This window comes from Ctenocephalides felis, unplaced genomic scaffold, assembly GCF_003426905.1.
Source record: "Ctenocephalides felis isolate EL2017-DRISC unplaced genomic scaffold, ASM342690v1 CF-g0.4_SCAFFOLD_03570, whole genome shotgun sequence".
NCBI lineage: Eukaryota > Metazoa > Arthropoda > Insecta > Siphonaptera > Pulicidae > Ctenocephalides > Ctenocephalides felis.
The window spans coordinates 22,507,434-22,526,871 of NW_020539724.1; the positions used below are offsets into that span (position 1 = coordinate 22,507,434).

Sequence of the window (19,438 nt, forward strand, 5' to 3'; positions counted from 1 at the left end):
ATTTCCTGAGACTTGTAGGATTTTGAATGAAACCGTTTTAATATCGTTCATGTCAATCACATCTCATTTTCTCCTGAACTAAAGTGACGCTTTGACAAGTAATCGATATTGGAAAATAAAAAAAGCAAAAATATTAAGGGGTATTGCAGTTCTATAAATCAAACTGTTATTTCCATTAAATAAAAAAAATATTGGACTTTAATAGGACTCTTATGCACGTCATTTAATATATAGAGTACAGAAAGTAGTAACAAGCTTTTTAGGATGCGTTATATACATAACGATATTAAAAATCCTATTTATTTTGCTTACATTATATATCATTACATTAAATTTCAAATTATTTATGAATACTCAAGTATTCATGATTACTCTATGAATAATTTAAAAATATTCTTGATTATTTAATAAATGATCAAACGTTGAAAAAGTTGAAATAGCTACAACATCGTTTAGTAATTTCCTATCTTATTTTCTTATTTTTAATTATTATTATTATTACTATTATTTCACTCTCTAATTTAAATTTATTTTTGTTATTTTTTTCTTAATACGAGTATCATTATTTATTTTTTATTGGGTTTTATATTTTATGCATATAATTATACATTTATATTTTGTTTTAGTTACAAATACATTTAATAATCATAATTTCTTGTCTCTCTCAAATAAATCTTTTTCTAGGTTCAATAGCTTAATTTATATAAGGATATTATTTCTTTACCGTAGTTTATGCCTAGTTTTTTTATATTTTTTAAAAAATTATTTACTGAAAGTTGTCTTTAAGTATTTAGCTTTGACAATTACGAGTTTAAGTATTTAGCTTAAGTTTTTAGTTTCCCTTTTATTTTTAAATCAGACTTCTAAAAATAACATAACAAACTCAGTTTATAAAGTGGATTGCAGCGATTACAATGTTTGTTATGTTGGCGAAAGTTTGCAATTCCTTTGCAAGAGAATGAATAAATCAACATATGTATATTTTAAAAATGCAAAACAATTTAAAACCAAGCTCTCTGAATACTCTGAACAATTTTACTAAAATCATCTCGCTATACTTTATAAAGAAAAATGTTGTTCTTATAAATTTGCAGAACTTTTTTTTTTTTAATTTCTTCTAGAGTTAATAAACATAGACCCTTCTTTATTAATTTTTTACGGCTATTAAAATTTCATTGACGTATGTCATGTAAATCCGATTAGTACTTAATTTTTTTTTTAATTACAATATCTGTTACAACAGCTAAATAATATAAGATCTAGTAACATACGTGAATAATAACATAGATATAAATAAAATAGAGTACAAAATAAAGGATAGTATTTAACCGGGTGTTCATACTGTTAGTTAATTTTTATATTTTTTATTTTAATTTTTTATAAGTCACTTGATTTACCTAGAAATGACGTACGAAGATTTTTTCTAGTTTGGTATAGACATATTGCAATTTACATTTTTCAACATAGGACCCTTGTGGTTGTAAGGTTATAATTAAAAACTATCTAAATATAAATATATAAGAATTAAATTCATTAAATTATTATGTATTTTACTCTTATAAAACTACTATTATAAAGTTCAGTTTATTCCAAATTTGAAACGTGTTTCGAATTTCTTCTCAAAATTTCATACTAAAAGCAGTAATATATGTATTCATAATGTATAATTAATGCTTTTATTAAATTTGCATGCGTGAAATTCATAGGTGATGAGTTAGTCATAATTAATTTTAATTGCTATCACCATAAAACGAGCTATTAATATATATTGCTTATTGTTACATAACATTTATGTGTTATATCACATATTTCATTTGATACTACTATTGCATAAATAAATAGTATGTGGTGATATATTTGTAAATAATAGTAAATAAATTGTGATAAATATTGAAAATTATTAATACAATTTATAACTTATATAATTATCAACATAAATGTTTTCTAACGTGCATTCATCAAGAAAAAAAAGTTATGTTCAACAAAAAAAAATTTAAGCCTTCCATACGTTTCGAGCCCTAGTTTGTCTCTTCTTCAGTAAAACATATTATAAATTATAACAATTAAAAAAAATCTTTCAGACATATTATTTGTTTGATACCGTGGTCGTTGGCTATGTTTATATATATATATATATTTTTTTTCAAATTAAATATTATAAATAATTGCAGTTAATCAAGTCTTCTGTTTATTTAGTGTGTATTTTGTATTTTATCTTTAGATTGTGTATTTTATCCGAAATCAAATCAGAATCAAACAAAACAAACTAAAATTATGAGAAGCTAATCAAACATAGATTTGTTTGAAGCTTTGAGCAATTCTTGTTTTTCTATTAATTTTTATGAATTCTGGACTTTTTACAATTTTTATTATTTTGTTTGTTTTTTCTTCCCGCAGGGTAAGTTATAGTAATAGCAAAAAATTGTAAATAATTGTTTTGCATATAATTACGTTTCAACGGTTTCTGAATATTTTGGCATACCTGAGATAAAATGGATGTACACGTGTGCACGTGCGAACTGCTTTGACTAACAGTAATCTATTCTTATTGATGGGGAGATTTGGCGATTAGTTTTAGCCAGAGTCGGTCGTTTTGAAGATTGCTTTATTTAGCTCGTCAGTAGAGATCCAGAGAAAAAAGTTAAAAAAAAATATTTGGGGTCAACAATGATCATCAGACATCGAATATTCACATCAACTTATCAGACATTTTATAGAGATTTTATTAAGAAGTACAATTTTTTTTGCATTTTTATGGGTGCCATACCAGGATATATGATATTTTAAAAAGTTCACTTATAACGTTCAAAGAAATGTTTCCGACAGTATGGTTCAACCGATTGCACTGGGTTTCAAAATTTTCAAAAAATTTAAATTCGGGTACGGCAAATTCCAGCAATTTGCTATGAGGCACAATGCCATGCGACACTAGTTAGTTTTTGAAAATTATCGAAAATTTTTGGTTATATATTTATTGCAATTCTACAGACTCAAAATATTGTATATAGAAATATTATACTATGATATTGCATAAAGTAAATTGTCTACTAGTAATTCAATACTTCTATTTTTTGTTACTTTCAAATTTACATACGACTAAAAATAGTTCAAAGGTTTCAAATTATTGTACAAAATTCAGAATTTTGACAGAAATAATTTACTTGGAATGGAATTTTTATCTTCAATGTGAATGCGTAATTGATGTGAGAAAAAAACAATGAGAATATATATTTGTTTGCTATTATTATTTGAATATCACTGATGATGAGGAAAGCAGACTTCGAAACGTATGGAAATAGATCAGTAGAAATATTCAATGTGTTAAATACTATTAAATAAATAAAAATAGAATATATATTATAGCTGGCAAAACATTTCTTATGAATTATTTATAATACATCCGATACCAAAATCATTATGATATCGATTTGTATATATGTATATATGTATATATATATATATATATATATATATATATATATATATACAACATAAATGTGTGTAAAATTTAAAGAAGGAAAATATCTTTTGAAGATAAGATTTTGTCGACGTTTCGGAACAAGTTACGCTCCATCTTTAGGCTTTTAAATACATAATATTTATTACATGGATCAAATTCATATATCTTTTAAAAAATTATAATATCTTTGACAATATTAATATGATGACATTAAATATTTTCTTTTCTTTTACAGGGGTTTTGGAAAGCAGGGTTTTCAATGTCAAGGTAAGCAATTTACAATTCATGTCATTTTAAATTATAAAATAATATTGTGCTATTCAATTAGTTCTTATTTGAATATACACGAAAATGATATGGTAATTTGATGCAATGATTCAAATTTAAATCTTTAACTTATTAACAATATGCAAAAAAAATTGCAGTTTTTGAGAGAACTTAAGCACCCAATTTGAATGATTCAGAAAATTTTATGCTTATACGAAACGATTGTTTTTGGGGAAAGAAAAAAAACATTTCAAAATTATTTTTCTATATTTTTTTTTGAATATCGAAAGTAATTCGGATTTTCAAAATTTAAATTGCCATGTACCACTAGTTTACTTTCCTAATCTATAGTTAAAAAATTATGCACATATATGTACATCAGAGCATTTTTTTTTTTTGTGAATGCATTCATTTTATCGTTATAACAAAGTACGATAAGACGTGTCAACTGTCTTTAAACAGAAGGTCAATTATTTATGCCAATCTTTCTTCAATATATTTTATTGAATTGTATAATATTTATTCCAGTCTACTTCTCTGACGAAACGACTGCTCTATAACTTTGAAAAATTTGAGCGTTACGTTTTTTGAAAACTTAAAAATGCATTTTTCGACAACTTTTTGGTGTTAAGAACCGAATGGTTCCAATTTCTAGTAGTAGTGTTTGCTAAAAGACTCTGCTGTACAAACCATCAAGCCGACCAAGTATATATTATAAAGAAAGTTTTACGATTTTTCAATCATTATCAATAAAAATGTATTTAAAATTTAAAAAGCACACATCCAAAGAATAATGAACAAATTAGAATTCTCAATAATTTAATTCAGAGTGATAATTATTGAATCAAAATTTAGTACACTCCATGTCGTGTGTAGACTCCACTTTAATACAAAGGTTTTTGAAAAAATGTTGATAGAAGATCTAATTTTAAAAATCGAAAAAAACGCTACCCATTTTTGCAAACTTTGATGAATTTTTAATATTAAATGACTTATCGTAGGGCCGTGATATTTTCGTATGATCTATAAGACCAGGGTATCTGTCGTCAACAAAAACAAGAAAATAGCTCAAATTTTTTTTCAACAGTTAAATACAAGTAGTTGTGCCTTTGAATTATTACCAAAAACTAATCAGATCGATTCCCAATCAATATTTTTCAGTTTTTTGAATTTTCAAAATCGATTCAGAATTGCTGGTAAAAACGTGGACAATATTTTTTACGCTATTTATCGAGTTTTAACGCAAGTCCTCATCGAGTTACGTCGAACGGCCTTTAAATTTTTGAAATCGGCCCAGCCGTTTTTAAAAAAAGCGTCGACCTAAGGTCAAAAATCTGCTCACACACATACTTTTTCCAAATTTGTTCTCATTCGATTCAGAATTGCTTGAAACGTAGAGAAAATATAAAATTGGCAAATCGAATTTTTTGATGAAACATAAACTTCTTAGGGAAGTTAATAAATTTATGCATATTATTACATAAATCTATAAATTTGTCCGGGTAGAAACATATCGATGATACATAATATATTGCAAATCAAATGCAAAGCTCTCAGATAATACGATATAAAACTCAGTAGAAAAATATTATTATTTAAAATGAAAATAATTGTGGAAGTAGAATGTTTTTATATTTTCAAAAGAAAACTATGTGAACTGTAAACGATAGGAAGTTGGTCAAAGCGTGCGGAAATTTTTTATTTATAACAGAAACCTTACTGATTTTAATGAGGTGTAAAGCTCCTTTAATGAGATTACAGTAGATTTTCTAAGTTTTCTTTCCAAAGGAAGCTTAATTAAATGAACCTTGGCACGTTTGTGTCAATGATATTATATTTAGCGATAATTTGTGAAATACATAGCGCTTTAGAGCACTGAAAGTTATTAATCAATTGGGTAGAGCGGGGCACAAAGGTCCAATTTGACTTCGAGCAATTATATCGTGAAAAGCAAACCAACTATACTACAAAAATAACACGAATCAAACAAACAAGTATCTGATTATGTTCAGTAAAACTCCCAGCTAATTCATCATTCTAAAAAAGCGTGTTTTATTGTTTTCAAAAATTTGTACCCCATTGGCGGGGTAGAATGGGACTGATAGGGTCAAAACAGGTTCAATGTCTGATTCTCAATTTTAAAGCGATTTTACGAAATAATAGCTATATTATTCAACCAATGGGAAATATACATTTCTTGGGTACAATTTTTACAATGATAACAACACTGTCTTATATAATCTTAATCTTAGCAGGTCTTATATGGTTTCAACAGGTTTAGTTAAACAACGGAAAATCAGTGCAAACAATAAGGTAGCCATATAAGTGTCTTTTTTAACTTGTTTTTGCCATATCTGATTTTGTTTTCAAGTGGTATCATTTATATGAGTTCATATCTTATCATGAAGAACACACCTTTTCAACTTTTATTAATTTAGGAATTTATGTTTTGGCACGATTAATTGATTGTGATCAAAAGTAGATAATAGTAAAATTAAATTCCGCCTAGTTTTACTGAATCGTAGAGTTGTAATTAACATTTCAAGATACATAATATGTCAAGGCGTATTTTGTGCAATAGGACTTACACAGTATAAATAAAATATAATATTAAATTGATAAATAAAAATAATTATTTCTAAATATGGGTACCATCATCTGAGATTGTTGAAATTTTAAAAATTATTAACCGTTTTCATTTACAACGCATTTCAAATAAGTGCTATGTTTTTTTAAGATACCACAGCTTAGTAATACAAGAACTTTCCGGTAAATGTGAAAATTGAATTAATCAACTGTTATTGTTTGATTTATCTATAATATCATCTAGCTGTTTACCTGTCTGTCTGACTAACTGTCTTCCTGTTTGCTTTTTCCCGTTTACTTTTCCTGTACTTTTCTACCTGTCTAATTAATTACATATGCATCAGTTTACATATCTACTTATTCACGATCTTACCTGTCTACTTGTCTATTCGTCTACAAGTCTATTTATTTAACTGTGCATCATTCTGCCAGTTAATCTGTCTAGCTGACTCTCCACATTTCTACCTGTTTACCTGTCATTCTGTCTACCTTTTTTACAAGGGCCAGGAAACGACAAAAGTTATAAGAGTTTAAGTATCATGCGGAAGAAATACTAGATTTGAGATTTTGTCGTTTTTTTTTTTTGACCATTTGGAAACCCGATACAGACAACTTTTTTCATTTTGTGGACCTGTGTAATCAATCTATATAATCTGCCTGTAAGAAAGAAGAAAAAATTGTCCTTGTCGACTTATTTATTTGCAGTTCATTAGCAAAATATTGTTCGATGCCAAAATTGGCCTATTTAGAAACATCGTAGAAACTTAGGGATTTTGAAACTTTGACAAAGGAACTGCAGAATTGTCAATCTTATTTTTCTGTGAACTATTATCAACAAATTTTGCCTGTTTGGAAATTGGTTCCTTAATAGATGTCAGGCAGTCGATATCATTAATTATTTAGTTCATTCTGGACTATTTATCCAATATGGGTCTGAACCATAGACTTTATAATACATTTCGAGCGCAAACTAAGTGCTCAAACATAGATGAGCACATCATTCAAAGGTGCCAGAACAAAATTCTACGTATCTTGGTATATTTCGAAATTTTGCCTACATAGGGATTTGAAAATCTCTACAGTCAACGAAATGATCAAGATTACAAGTTCATCTTTCAACAATAAATTAATCCAGCATACAAATCCTACTATTAAAGCGATTCACAGATCGTTAAGAATAAGACATTAAAGTCTTGATTAACAAAAACAAATTATAACAAAAAAACATGTCTGAGCGAATATAGTCGACGACAATCGCGGTCTCTACCGATTGATTACATGTCATATGTCATATATTATATTTTAATAATATAGTGGCAATTGTGATGGCTGATAATTTTGTAAGAAATGATATTGATAATATTTCTTGTGTAAAATAAATGTACATAATATCGAACTCATCTCATAAAATCGGTTTATCTATTATAAGGTCTATGTTAGGCACGTAACATATGAAATTTGATCAATCGGTCGAGTCCGCGATTGTCGTCGGCAGTGTTTGCTCAGACATGTGACGTCACATACCTTTCTATGTTTGAGCACTATATACAATGGAAACCATATGAGGACTAGCAGATCATGTAGTGTAATGTCTATGATCCGAACCAGTTTTCATTCCTTCTTATAATAATATCTAGTAGATGTTTTTCTCTCCATTTTTTGTTGTTCCTCTTTATTTATTACCTTGCCAATTTATTCTATCTTTTTAGCGCAACATTTCTAATCTTAGTATTTTAGGTAGTTTTTGTGCTTCATCCACATAGTCCATGACTCTGCTCTGTAAGTGTAGCCTGTATCACTTGCGTCGCATGGCAAGAATCAGTTTACTTGTCAGAAGCGTTTATGAAAGCTTCTTTGAAGCTTGCTATTGTTGACCAGATCATTGTTTGTACATACTAGAGATGGGCTTATCATATCCGAAGCCGGATCGACTCGGATTTGACTCCGCTTCATGGTGGAGTTATATCCGCTTAACAACTCCACGACTCCGACAATTTTGAAATCAAAATACTCGACACAAATATGTTTAATAGTTCGTTGTTTATGCATCTAAGGATTTGTCAAATCCCATTTAATGTTTCGAAATGAAAATTTATGAATAAAATAAAATTGAAAAATATCAACTAAATAATTTTTCTAAAAAATTCACAAATAAATGACGAGTTGTAAAATTTTTCGGTCGACCACATGATCGACTTAATGACTCGTAATTTTAACAGTGTTGACCAAAGTAAAAACGCAAAACTTGAGGATCAAATTCAATTTAATTATTTTCTTTTGATGAGAAAATAAATGATTTTTTAGATTAATTTTATATAAAAATAATGTAGAAAACTTTGAAATAAAAGCAAAACATTTATCATAAAATATTTTCACCAGATAATAATACTTATGCTTTCTAATTTTTTCTTCTGCTATTTCCATTCGAGAAAATAGCAGAGAATTATTATATTGGGTAGTTCGATTAGCATATTATTACTTTTACAAAATTATATAATTGTGTGAAAGTAAAAATTTACTACTATATATTTTTTGCTGCTTAAATACTATTGACGTCACTGATATATTTTGCACTCTAAAGTATTGTTATTTCAGGCTATGAAAAAACCAGATTAAATGTATTTTGTTTCGTGTATTTTTCGGTATGAATATTTCTGATTGCCACCATTCACGGCCAAAGATTGTCGTAGTTAGAAATATCACCCCTTACTATTCAATAAACTATATATTTGAGCTATTAACACTTGAAAACAATTTCATTGTTCTGTATCTTTGAAGTAATATTTTTGTATTCTCTGGAAAAAAAACGTATACCTAAAAGATCATAAAACTGGCTGTGAGACGAGAAAGAGATCACTTCTTTCGACCCAAATATTTGTATTAGTAAAAAATCTCAAGCAAATATCTGCACATGTTAACAGATTTAGCATCAGTTTAGAGAAGTCGGATATGACAAATCCTGTGAGACGACTCCACTCGGATTCACTCCGAGGGAGGAGTTGTATCGGAGTCATAACTCCGGAGTGAGTTACCCATCTCTAGTACATACTATGAGTTACCCACGTTCTTGAAGTGATCTGCATCTTCCAATTCCTGCTTCAGAAGCACGTCTGTTTTCGACATTCTCATCACATAATGTTGATCTCCATTCCATAATGTGTTGCCACTTCACTGGTTCTGCTCGTCATATTTTGCATTGGATTTACTTATTCATCGTAATGCAAGTTACACCTATATGTAATCTTGAATAATGTTTATGCATACTATATAAAAACTTTTTTTTGTATCTATCTACTCCTATTCTCCATGTAATTTTTTTTAATTTATTTATTTCTTATAACCAATCTGAACCTTGGGTTCAATTAGGTTATTTGCTGACGGGTACAGGGCTTTTAGAAATAACTCCAGTGGGGAATTTCCTTACATAAATATATTGATTGTTAATTTATTAAATCTTGCGGCCACTTTCTTTTCAATCTTCTTATAGGTACTTGTTTTAGCAGGTCTTTTATTAGAGTGTTTGGATGATATGCGCTCTTTTGATGATAATTCGTACTTATATTATTTTGGAGTCGGTTGGTATGTCGTTAGTGTAGATTAGGTACAGGATTGGTCCAAGTACATAATAAAATATAAACTTATTTTAGAACAATATGAACTGTTAATATGTCAATATAACAACTGAGGTATCTAAAAATATGACTAGTAAATTTTTCTTTGATAATACCGGTATTAATACCGCAATCCCGGTATTACAAATTTCAGATATCGAATACCGGTATTCAGATTTGAGTACGGTATTTGAAGCCCTAGGTACCTTTGATCCAAATCTGATATCTTTAAGCACTGATAAAAGATGGAGCCCAAACTTTGACTTCTATATTCAAAATTTTATATTTGTTTTGTTTGTTATACGATTTATTCTTAGTTGTGAATGAAATTGTTATAGCAGTTTTCTTTTTTAAATTGATGTTTATATTTATACTCTTTAGATAAATCTAGCAGAATGTTCCAAACAGTGCAGCTTAGATATAAAAAAACTTGCAACTTTTAATTACGCCTGTCGGTAATGGAATTATGGAAAGCATCAAATAAAACTTTTTCTAAATTATCACTTTTTTAATGAGGCTATTTACTATTTTATTTACTATTTTTTTAGGTGTATTTTTAAAAGTAATAGTAACAAATAACTGACTAAAAATGATAAAATATTAATAATAATTTGTTTCAGAAATAATGAAACTTGATACCTTTAATACTATCATTTGTATGTTCTTGTCGACTTGTATGCATCTTCTGGCATTGATAGTAATTTTATTTAAAGAAGCAAAGTCAAGTGAACTATATGTGATTGTAATATTTATGTATATTTTATTTTCAGTATGCAGTTTCGTCGTTCACAAACGATGTCACGAATACGTTACATTCACGTGCCCCGGCGCAGACAAAGGAGCAGATAGCGATGTAAGTTTTATAAATTAATCGACTTTATAAATAATTACTATATAATAAATAACTTTATAATAAATATGACTTAATAACTCAAATAGGCAGATGATAATTTCACATCTAGTTAATAGCTAGACCGTGAGCTTTTTTATTCGTAAGAGTCTAGCGACACTAATAAGACTTTCTTCATAGGAATTAAATATGATGGTTATGTGGTATAGTTTATAGGAAATTTGTAAAAAAGACGTTTTTGATATTAAGTCTCAAAATAAATTTATGATAGTTAGAAACATAGTTAGGGCTTATAAAAACAAATGAAAAGTTATTACCGAAGAATTAAAATATATTACGAAACTTATAGTATATATTAGTAACTGCAAAATTTAGGGACCGATTCTGCCACATAACAGAAAAATGATATAGCAAGGCCATGTTACGGTCTAACTTCCATACATTATGCTACTGAATCATACTGAATACTGTCAAAATGTCATGTATTTGCTGTGCATTCAAGCGTTTTACACATAAACTGCAACGTCACTCATGTTATGAAGCTGTGTCAGAAAGACCCTGTTATCTTAGATCGTTTTTTGACATTTATGCGGTTTCTAGTTTAGGTTTTCTATCTGACAACCTGAGAAATACGCCTGACTGCATAGCAACTACATGGCTTTTGTCAATATTTAGTATGGAAAGTTCTTCATAACACAACCTTGCCATAACATTTGTCTGTTATGCGGCAGAATCGGTCCATTGATCAAAATCTACAAATAAATTTTTACACTTACAGGGCATTATAACAAGTAGAAAAAAGAATTGTGAAGATTTTAAAACATGTTTATTGTTCTAAACTTTTCTACATACAATTTTACGTCATCATCAGTAGAAATGAAATATTAAATATTATAAGGCAAACTCTAACTGAGGCCAATAATTGAAAAAAATATATATCCACTGCATTGACGACGTAAAATTGTACGCCAAAATTTTTGGAATAATAAAGATATTTTAAAATTTTTACAGTTCTCTTTTATTACTTGTTATTCTGTCCATTAAGGATTTATATATATATATATATATATATATATATAATTTGCATCACATGACGTTTTATTTATTTTATAAGCTTTATAATAACATATAATTTAAATAAAATTATCCTACATTATAATATAATTGACATCAAAATCGATTAGTTATAATTTGTACAATAAATCTGTCGTCAGAGGTTGACGTTACAAGTAGAAGAAAATCAGCATCTCTCTGAAAGAAAAATTTGCATCAAAACGTTAAAAACTAAGAAAGAACAATTAAAAATAAAAATGACATTCTCAAAAAATTGTTGAGTAAAAAACTCTATTTGGTGACATGTTCAAAATAAGTACCTTTAGAAAGGAATCATCTCCAGATGGGAAGAATTCTTCCATGAATTTTCCATGTTTTTCATCATTTTGTAAAATAAATATTGTCTGGTTTATCTAGAAACGAGCTCCAATTAATATTGGCGCAATATTGGTAATGAAGGCTCAAGATTCCAATATTGCGTCCATATTGATTGGAGCTCGTTTTCAGATGAACCAGACAATATTTGTTTTACAAAATGATGAAATTATGGAAAATTCGTGAAAAAATTAAAATTCATTTTTAAATGGTATATTACTAATGAAAACATATTTTCCATCTTATTTACGCTTCTAACATTAATTTTACACAATTTATGCGTAATTTGTTAATGTGGGCGTAACCGTGGCATTTGTTGGACCGACCGACATTATTTTTTTAAGAATTTGCAAATTTGGGTAATAAGTGGTACTTACATGGGTCAGGAAAAAAATCAATTTTAAATAATTAGTTAGCGCCAAAAACATGGGTATAAATTTATTACCCATTGTACATACTTATGATATGAATAAAATTTTAAAATTTATGGACGTACCTATAATTTCATCGAATATAAGTGATTTTTTAGAAAGATTTACAAAATTTGATTCTTACTTTCTTCAGAGAGATTGACAAATTTTCTTTACTTGAAAGAAAAGTCAATATTTTAAAGTCAATAATTTATCTTGTTTCCTTTTTATTTGTTACAAATGATTATTTTTGCGTATGCAGTATTTTATCTAATTTTAAGCATAGTATTATTTGATATGTTAGAAATAAATTTGAAAAATTTAAAGAAAAATTGAACATTGTCGAAGTTGAAATATACCAAACCTAAGCTGAGCGCATGGCTTATTTAATTATTTAAAAGGGTGGATTTGGTTTTGGTTTCCTTCAGTATATATCTTTCTTTTGAAGGACGACATTTATATATACTTACATATATATATATATATATATATATATATATATATTCGTATATATTCTTCTGTTTGTGGGTATATGCATAATATTCATGCAGCATTACGTGAATTCATTCTTTATAAACTTACGCAACGAAATGAATTGTTAAATGGCACAGAATATATAAATGTATGTATGTTCAAATATATGCCATATGGATGTCAGGGCAAACTGAATCTAATAAAATAATAACGTTCTTCAATTTTAACTTAATTCGACGAATATTTGGCAATTTAGTAATAGAATTTTTACAAGACAACAGTAAAAATGTATAAATAGACAACAGTATAAATGTAAAAAAAGAAAACCACTTAATTTTTTTTCGTGCATAAATAGCATACATATTCTTTAAACAATAACACAATTTTTTTTGTCTCTAAAATGTTTCTGATTTTAAATAATATTGATAAAAAGATAAATGGAACTTTTTTGTTCTCAACTCAATGGAGCTGTTTTGGAAGACTATCAACAAAAAACCTTTATTGACACGAATGTAAAGATATATCAAGTATCAATATCTTAATTTATTAGTTTGCAAATATAAGTCTTTAATTTAATGAAAATACATCAAATAAATACATATTCAATCTTCACAGTCGGAAACTGTATATGTCACAAAAAATAAAATCTGTACCGATATTTCAGTTCCATTTTCCGATTCAAGGGATTTATGTTGTATGACAATATTTGTGTATATACCCCCTTCTGAAGAGAGATTTATTATCATTCGGGGATTATCATGAAAAGAGAACTGCAATATGGAACGTAGATAAACGTAGAAATTCAGTAGAAATTCATTTGCAAACATTATTTAGTAGTTATTATTGGTACTGGTATCATGGCATTGTATATATTTTGGTATATACTAAATTAATAGAATTATTCATATATAGAATGCATATATTTTATATTATATATTACTAAGTTATAAAAGCTTGGGGCAATTTATATCAAGAAGATTAAGACAACCATACTTATTGAGATGGGGAAATTCTGCCTCATTACATAGCGTTGTCATGACAACACTATCTTATGTTTATTGGTAGTGAAAACTGTTAAAAGAAAGAATTTTATGATAATTGCCATCATCGAAGATTCTGTTATCATAACATTCTTCACAGTTTTCACTATCAATAAACAAGCATAAGATAGCGTTGCCATGTCATGAGGCAGAATTGCCCCATAAATCTCTACAGTTTGAAGTTGCTATTCATAGTAGTCGTGAATGAGATGACTTCATTTAAATTTGGTGCAATAAATCTGGTTGTTTTAATATTTATACTGACTTTTAATATTTAGGTACTTTCCAAGCAGGGGAAACATCAGCTTCATCGATTACTAATAATAACATTGTCACTCAGTTACCTTTTGTAGATTTGGAAGCACTTGTGATATTCCAGTTTCGTCCATGTGTTCTACGTATCACCTTATTATATTATATACACTTAGATTTATATATACTTAGATTTATGTTTAAGCAACACTTTTGATTTTATTGAAGTATAACATATATATACTTTTATGAGCAACATATATTTTCAAATGACAAAGGCAGTTTTCTCTCTCGCATTTTTTCGGCCAAAGATATTCTTAATTCATCCAGTCTAAACTTGGACTTAGGAAATTTTTTAAAGAGATACTGATTTACATCTATTATTGATTCGAATTTCAGTTATTTTTAGTAACTTCAAACTTTTCTTGATTTTATTGATCCATGCGAGGTATCCTGAAGTAATATGGTACGTTCCAAATTAAAGCATTTGGAATTGAACTAAATATGCACTGATTTCATTAATAATCTTAAAAACGTAGCGTTTATCAGAAATTTTCTAAGCAGTCTATTTGCCAATGTAATACATTATAAACAATTTATATGATCTTTTTCACCAACACGAATTTGTGTTTGATTTGATAAGTATTTGCTATTTGCAAAAAAAAACATGCATTTTTGGCCTTGATTATTCGATTAACTACGAACTCCTTTCCTTTGCTAGGAATTCCTTATTGCAGCCTTTGCTGATCTCTTATTACTTCAGTTATTGAAGTTTCATAAGGTGGTTCAGAATCATCTGTAATAAATATTTGAATTTCTATTATACTTTGCTAAATTTCACTATTTTCTTATGATACATAATTAAAAATGTTTCAAATTTATGAAATGGATTAATAAATTTCACCATAAAAAGATATTATGCTGCCAAGTAATGAATGATAGGACCAATATTAACTTCTTTTATTTGAACTATATTTTTTATTTATTTCAATGATATTTAAGGATCTTTAACTTGTATTTTTAAATGCTACAAATGAATGTTGCATATTGAAAATATATATGCCAAACAAGTCACCAATATTAGATTGAATTAACTATATTTTCCAGAATTGGAGTAGACATCAAATAAACTTATACCTAATTTTGGCCAGACGAGATACCCTAAAGACACTGATTTTTTCATATACAAAATATATAGATATGTATCAATTTAAAATATTTGTTCCATAGGATTAAAATTGTTCCCGTTCTTCTAACACTGCTAGACTTCATGTCACCTTAAGGCATATGTCCTTATTATATGTAATCAATTTAGTAGTTCCATCTATCTAATCATCCACCCAGTCTCCATTGCATAATATGTAACCGTGTATGAAACTCTGTCGATTTGTGTATGATACCTCATTGAGACATTTAATTGTTGATCACAAATCCTCCCTTGCAAATGAATTCAGGATATGCGCACCAGGCACGCGTTTCGGGTTTGCACGTACTCATCACCAGCATTCTGCGATCATTGCGGATCCCTGCTCTATGGCCTGATACACCAAGGATTGAAATGCGAAGGTACACCTACAAAAAGACTAACAGAACTAATGGATTTTTTTGATTTCACCATTTCATGGTCTGAACCGAGGTAGAAAATGTTTCAGATTTAGATGATGAAATTCTTTTTTTTTATTTTTTGAACAACGATCAGAACTTTAAGGTTCTATAAGCTGCTGTGATGGTTTGACATAACTACGTCAGTTTTGTAAATGGCAACCCAAACAGTTGTCCTATTATTATGTATTGAGTTTTATTATTACAATTTCTGTAATACTGAAGAAGTTTTTTATCGATGCGGCAATGCCTGAAGAGGGCTATTTTTACTTGGAAACATATTGCCATCTATATTTCTAAGTGAAACCAATGTCACTACAGCTTGACATCAGGCTACCCGAGGGGAGTATCGATCCTGGAATTTATGATTCTGATTTAAATTACATAGCTCTAATCACTAATCCACGGGCAAGCCCTAGATGAAATATGATGAAAAGTTTTGTATGCTTTGATTTGTTGCTTAAATTCCAGGGCTTGATATCCAAACTATCAAAAATGTTATCGCTATAATGAAAAAATTATTATAGATAAACTGTATTCTTGTATTCAATTATATTCGCATATTTTCTTGAAAAAATGAGGCTACATGCACATATCCTTTTCAAAAATATGTCTTTTTCCATAAATACTGAGATTTGTAAGGAACGAAGCTTTGCACGAAGCCAAGGAAAACCTCTAACTCTTTCCAATAATCAAAAATAAAAATACTTTTTCTAACTCTGAAAAGTTACATATTTTTGCACTAAAGCGTGTAACGATTTGTTAATAATATATAATATTTACATTTGTTTATATTATATTTTCATCAACAAACATTGAAATTATGATATGGATATTAGTTTGGGTTATGATAAATGTCGTTTTTTACTTGTATTTTTTACTTCTATGGCCATTTCGATGTGAGATTATTCATCTAGACATTTTCTTTACATAGCCATTATTTGAAGTAATGTATATTATTATTGAAAATTACTTTCTTATTATAAGAATAAGTCAACTATTTAAATTAATAACCGAAGAATGATTGTCTTTTGAAGACAGAAGAATGTATTGATATTTTTGCAATCTTTGTAAAAAGATAGTATAGGAATTTTTCTATTTTTGATATATTTATTCTATATTGATCACAAAATAAATATAGAAGGATTTACTTCAGAAAAGGTCTTCCTTCACGGTTTGTATTACATTGTCAGCTGAAGTAGTTATTCTTTGAACAAATATAATTCAATAGTAGTTAAGTTCAGAGAAACTATAAAGTGCGTGACTTCTACAAAATTTAACTTATTAACAAGTGTATATTTTTGATTTTTTTTTGTATTTATTTCCAAGTATCTAATACAGTATGGCAGTACCAAATTGGTTTAGGAAAAATATGTGCAAGACTGCTCGAGATGTACATGGAACCATTGATCTCTGATTGAAAACCCCATAGCTGTAACCACTAATTCACGGGAAAAATTAAACTATAATTAGTGACTATATTTAAAAACATTTCACACAATTAGAATGACTAAACAATACTACTTTGATATTATTACTTTTTTTAATATTATTGCAGTAATATATGATTTCTTGACTAGTAAGTACTGGTTCCATGAATTCTTCTAACAATCGGTGAAATTCATTATCAACTAGCTGTAAGTGAAATTCTGTCTTGAGGCAATTATGGCATCGTGCCTTAAGGCAAATTGCTGGAACTTCCCGTTGAATACTGAATGTTCTCAAATAGATTATTATAAATATTATATCATTGTCTAATATAAAATAATAAAATAAAATCTGAAATATTTTCGATATACAAAAAACTAAAAAAAAAAAAAAAAAAAAAAAAAAAAAAAAAAAATTAACAAAAATTTTTTTTTCCAAAATCAATTATTTTGTTAAGACAAGCAGAAAGTTTTTTGAATCATTTAAATCGGGCGCTTAGTTCTCTCAAAAACTGCCATTTTTTACATATTTAGCTCCGTATCTTCTAAATGGCTGGGCCTGCCTTTGCCAAAAACTAATAGACACTTCTCCCAATCATTACTAATTGAATGTTTTTTAGATCATTCAAATCGGATACTCCGTTCTCCCAAAAATTCGATTTCTATTTTCTGCACTTTTTGCTCCGTATCTCCGAAACGGCTGGCCCTGCCTTTGCCAAAAACTAATCAGCTCTTTTCCTTATCAATAGGAATCGAATGTTTTTTGAACCATTCAAATCGGTTGATCCGTGCGCCCTAAAACGTGACTGGAAATTTGTATCCACACATACATACACACACACACACACACACACACACACACACACACATCCATTTTTTCTGAGGTATGCCAAAACGTTCAGAAACCTTCAAAACGTCGAGAAATGTAAAAATTTTCAATTCCGATTTTCGGCCCATTACAATAACTTACCCTACGGGAAGTTAAAAAACATGATTTTGCGAAAAATTTGTGAAGTTCTCATTTTTTTCCGGATTTAACAAATTCAACTAGAATCTATATTGTTGAAAATATAATGTTTTTTTTTCGTTTCGTATGGAAATTGTGACCTGCAACTTTCCTGCCAAACGATACATGCACGTGTAGGTAAAATGCTTGTGCCCGGCATATTATAACATAAATTTTGATGCAAAAATTTGAGAAGAATGTTTAAATATATAACAATGAAATCTCAAAGTTTCGTTTCAATTAAATATTTTTTTCCTTTCCTAAAATATTCTCAAAAAAGCGATTTTTTGAAGCGCTTAAAGCAGACTATTCCCTTAAAGATCAATCAAGTAGTGATATCAGATTTTATATTTGTGATTATAGATCTCAAATATGATAGCAAGGGAAAAACCCTTTGGGGTATTGTAGGTAGAGAATTGTCAACCACTGGGTTGTCTTGTTGACTTTACGAGTATATAATTGGTATGGTTTTGTTTGCTGATCATGTATGTATAAAAAACTGAAAAAAATCGATTCGTTTAATAAACCTGGATACTACAAAACGTATTAGTAGAAGGCAATTTATGTCTCCAAAAGGCTCTTGCTCGTAGGTAAGTGGCTAGACCCACTGGATCTGAATCAGGGATCCCGTGTTTGATTCCGCTCCGAGCATACGGATGTCAAGCAGTAGTGACATCGGTTTCCACTTTTTAAATTTTGTTTAATCGGTTCCTACAGAACGTATTACTAAGAAACAATTTATTTCTCCAAAAGGCTCTTGCTTGTAGGTAAATGGCTAGAACCATTCGATCTAGATCAGGGTTCTCGGGTTCGCTGCCGCTTCGAGGAGGCTGATATCAAGCAGTAGTGACATCGGTTTCCACTTGGTAATATAGATAGCAATATGTTGCCAAGGTAAAATAGTCTTCTTCCGGTATTAATAATAATGAGTCATCACTATTACAGGTATTGTAATAATCTAATTGATGACATAGTGATGGGAAAACTGTTCGGGTTGCCATCTATAAATAGCTACTTAGTTAGTA

The 19,438-nt window shown here is 28.6% G+C and overlaps 1 protein-coding gene across 3 annotated transcripts in view; it reads left to right on the plus strand.

Annotated features, from left to right (window-relative positions):
• LOC113382796 (protein kinase C, brain isozyme-like) overlaps positions 1-19,438 on the plus strand; it is a 116,410-nt gene that overhangs the window by 40,293 nt on the left and 56,679 nt on the right. For 2 of the 3 annotated variants that reach the window (XM_026621028.1, XM_026621027.1), the window contains exons 2-4: positions 3,696-3,727; positions 10,695-10,777; positions 15,833-15,944. In XM_026621028.1, coding sequence (XP_026476813.1) covers positions 3,696-3,727; positions 10,695-10,777; positions 15,833-15,944 — 227 coding nt within the window. Of the gene's footprint in view, positions 1-3,695; positions 3,728-10,694; positions 10,778-15,832; positions 15,945-17,237; positions 17,241-19,438 lie in introns of all 3 variants that reach the window. The other variant, XM_026621029.1, reaches the window with a different exon arrangement.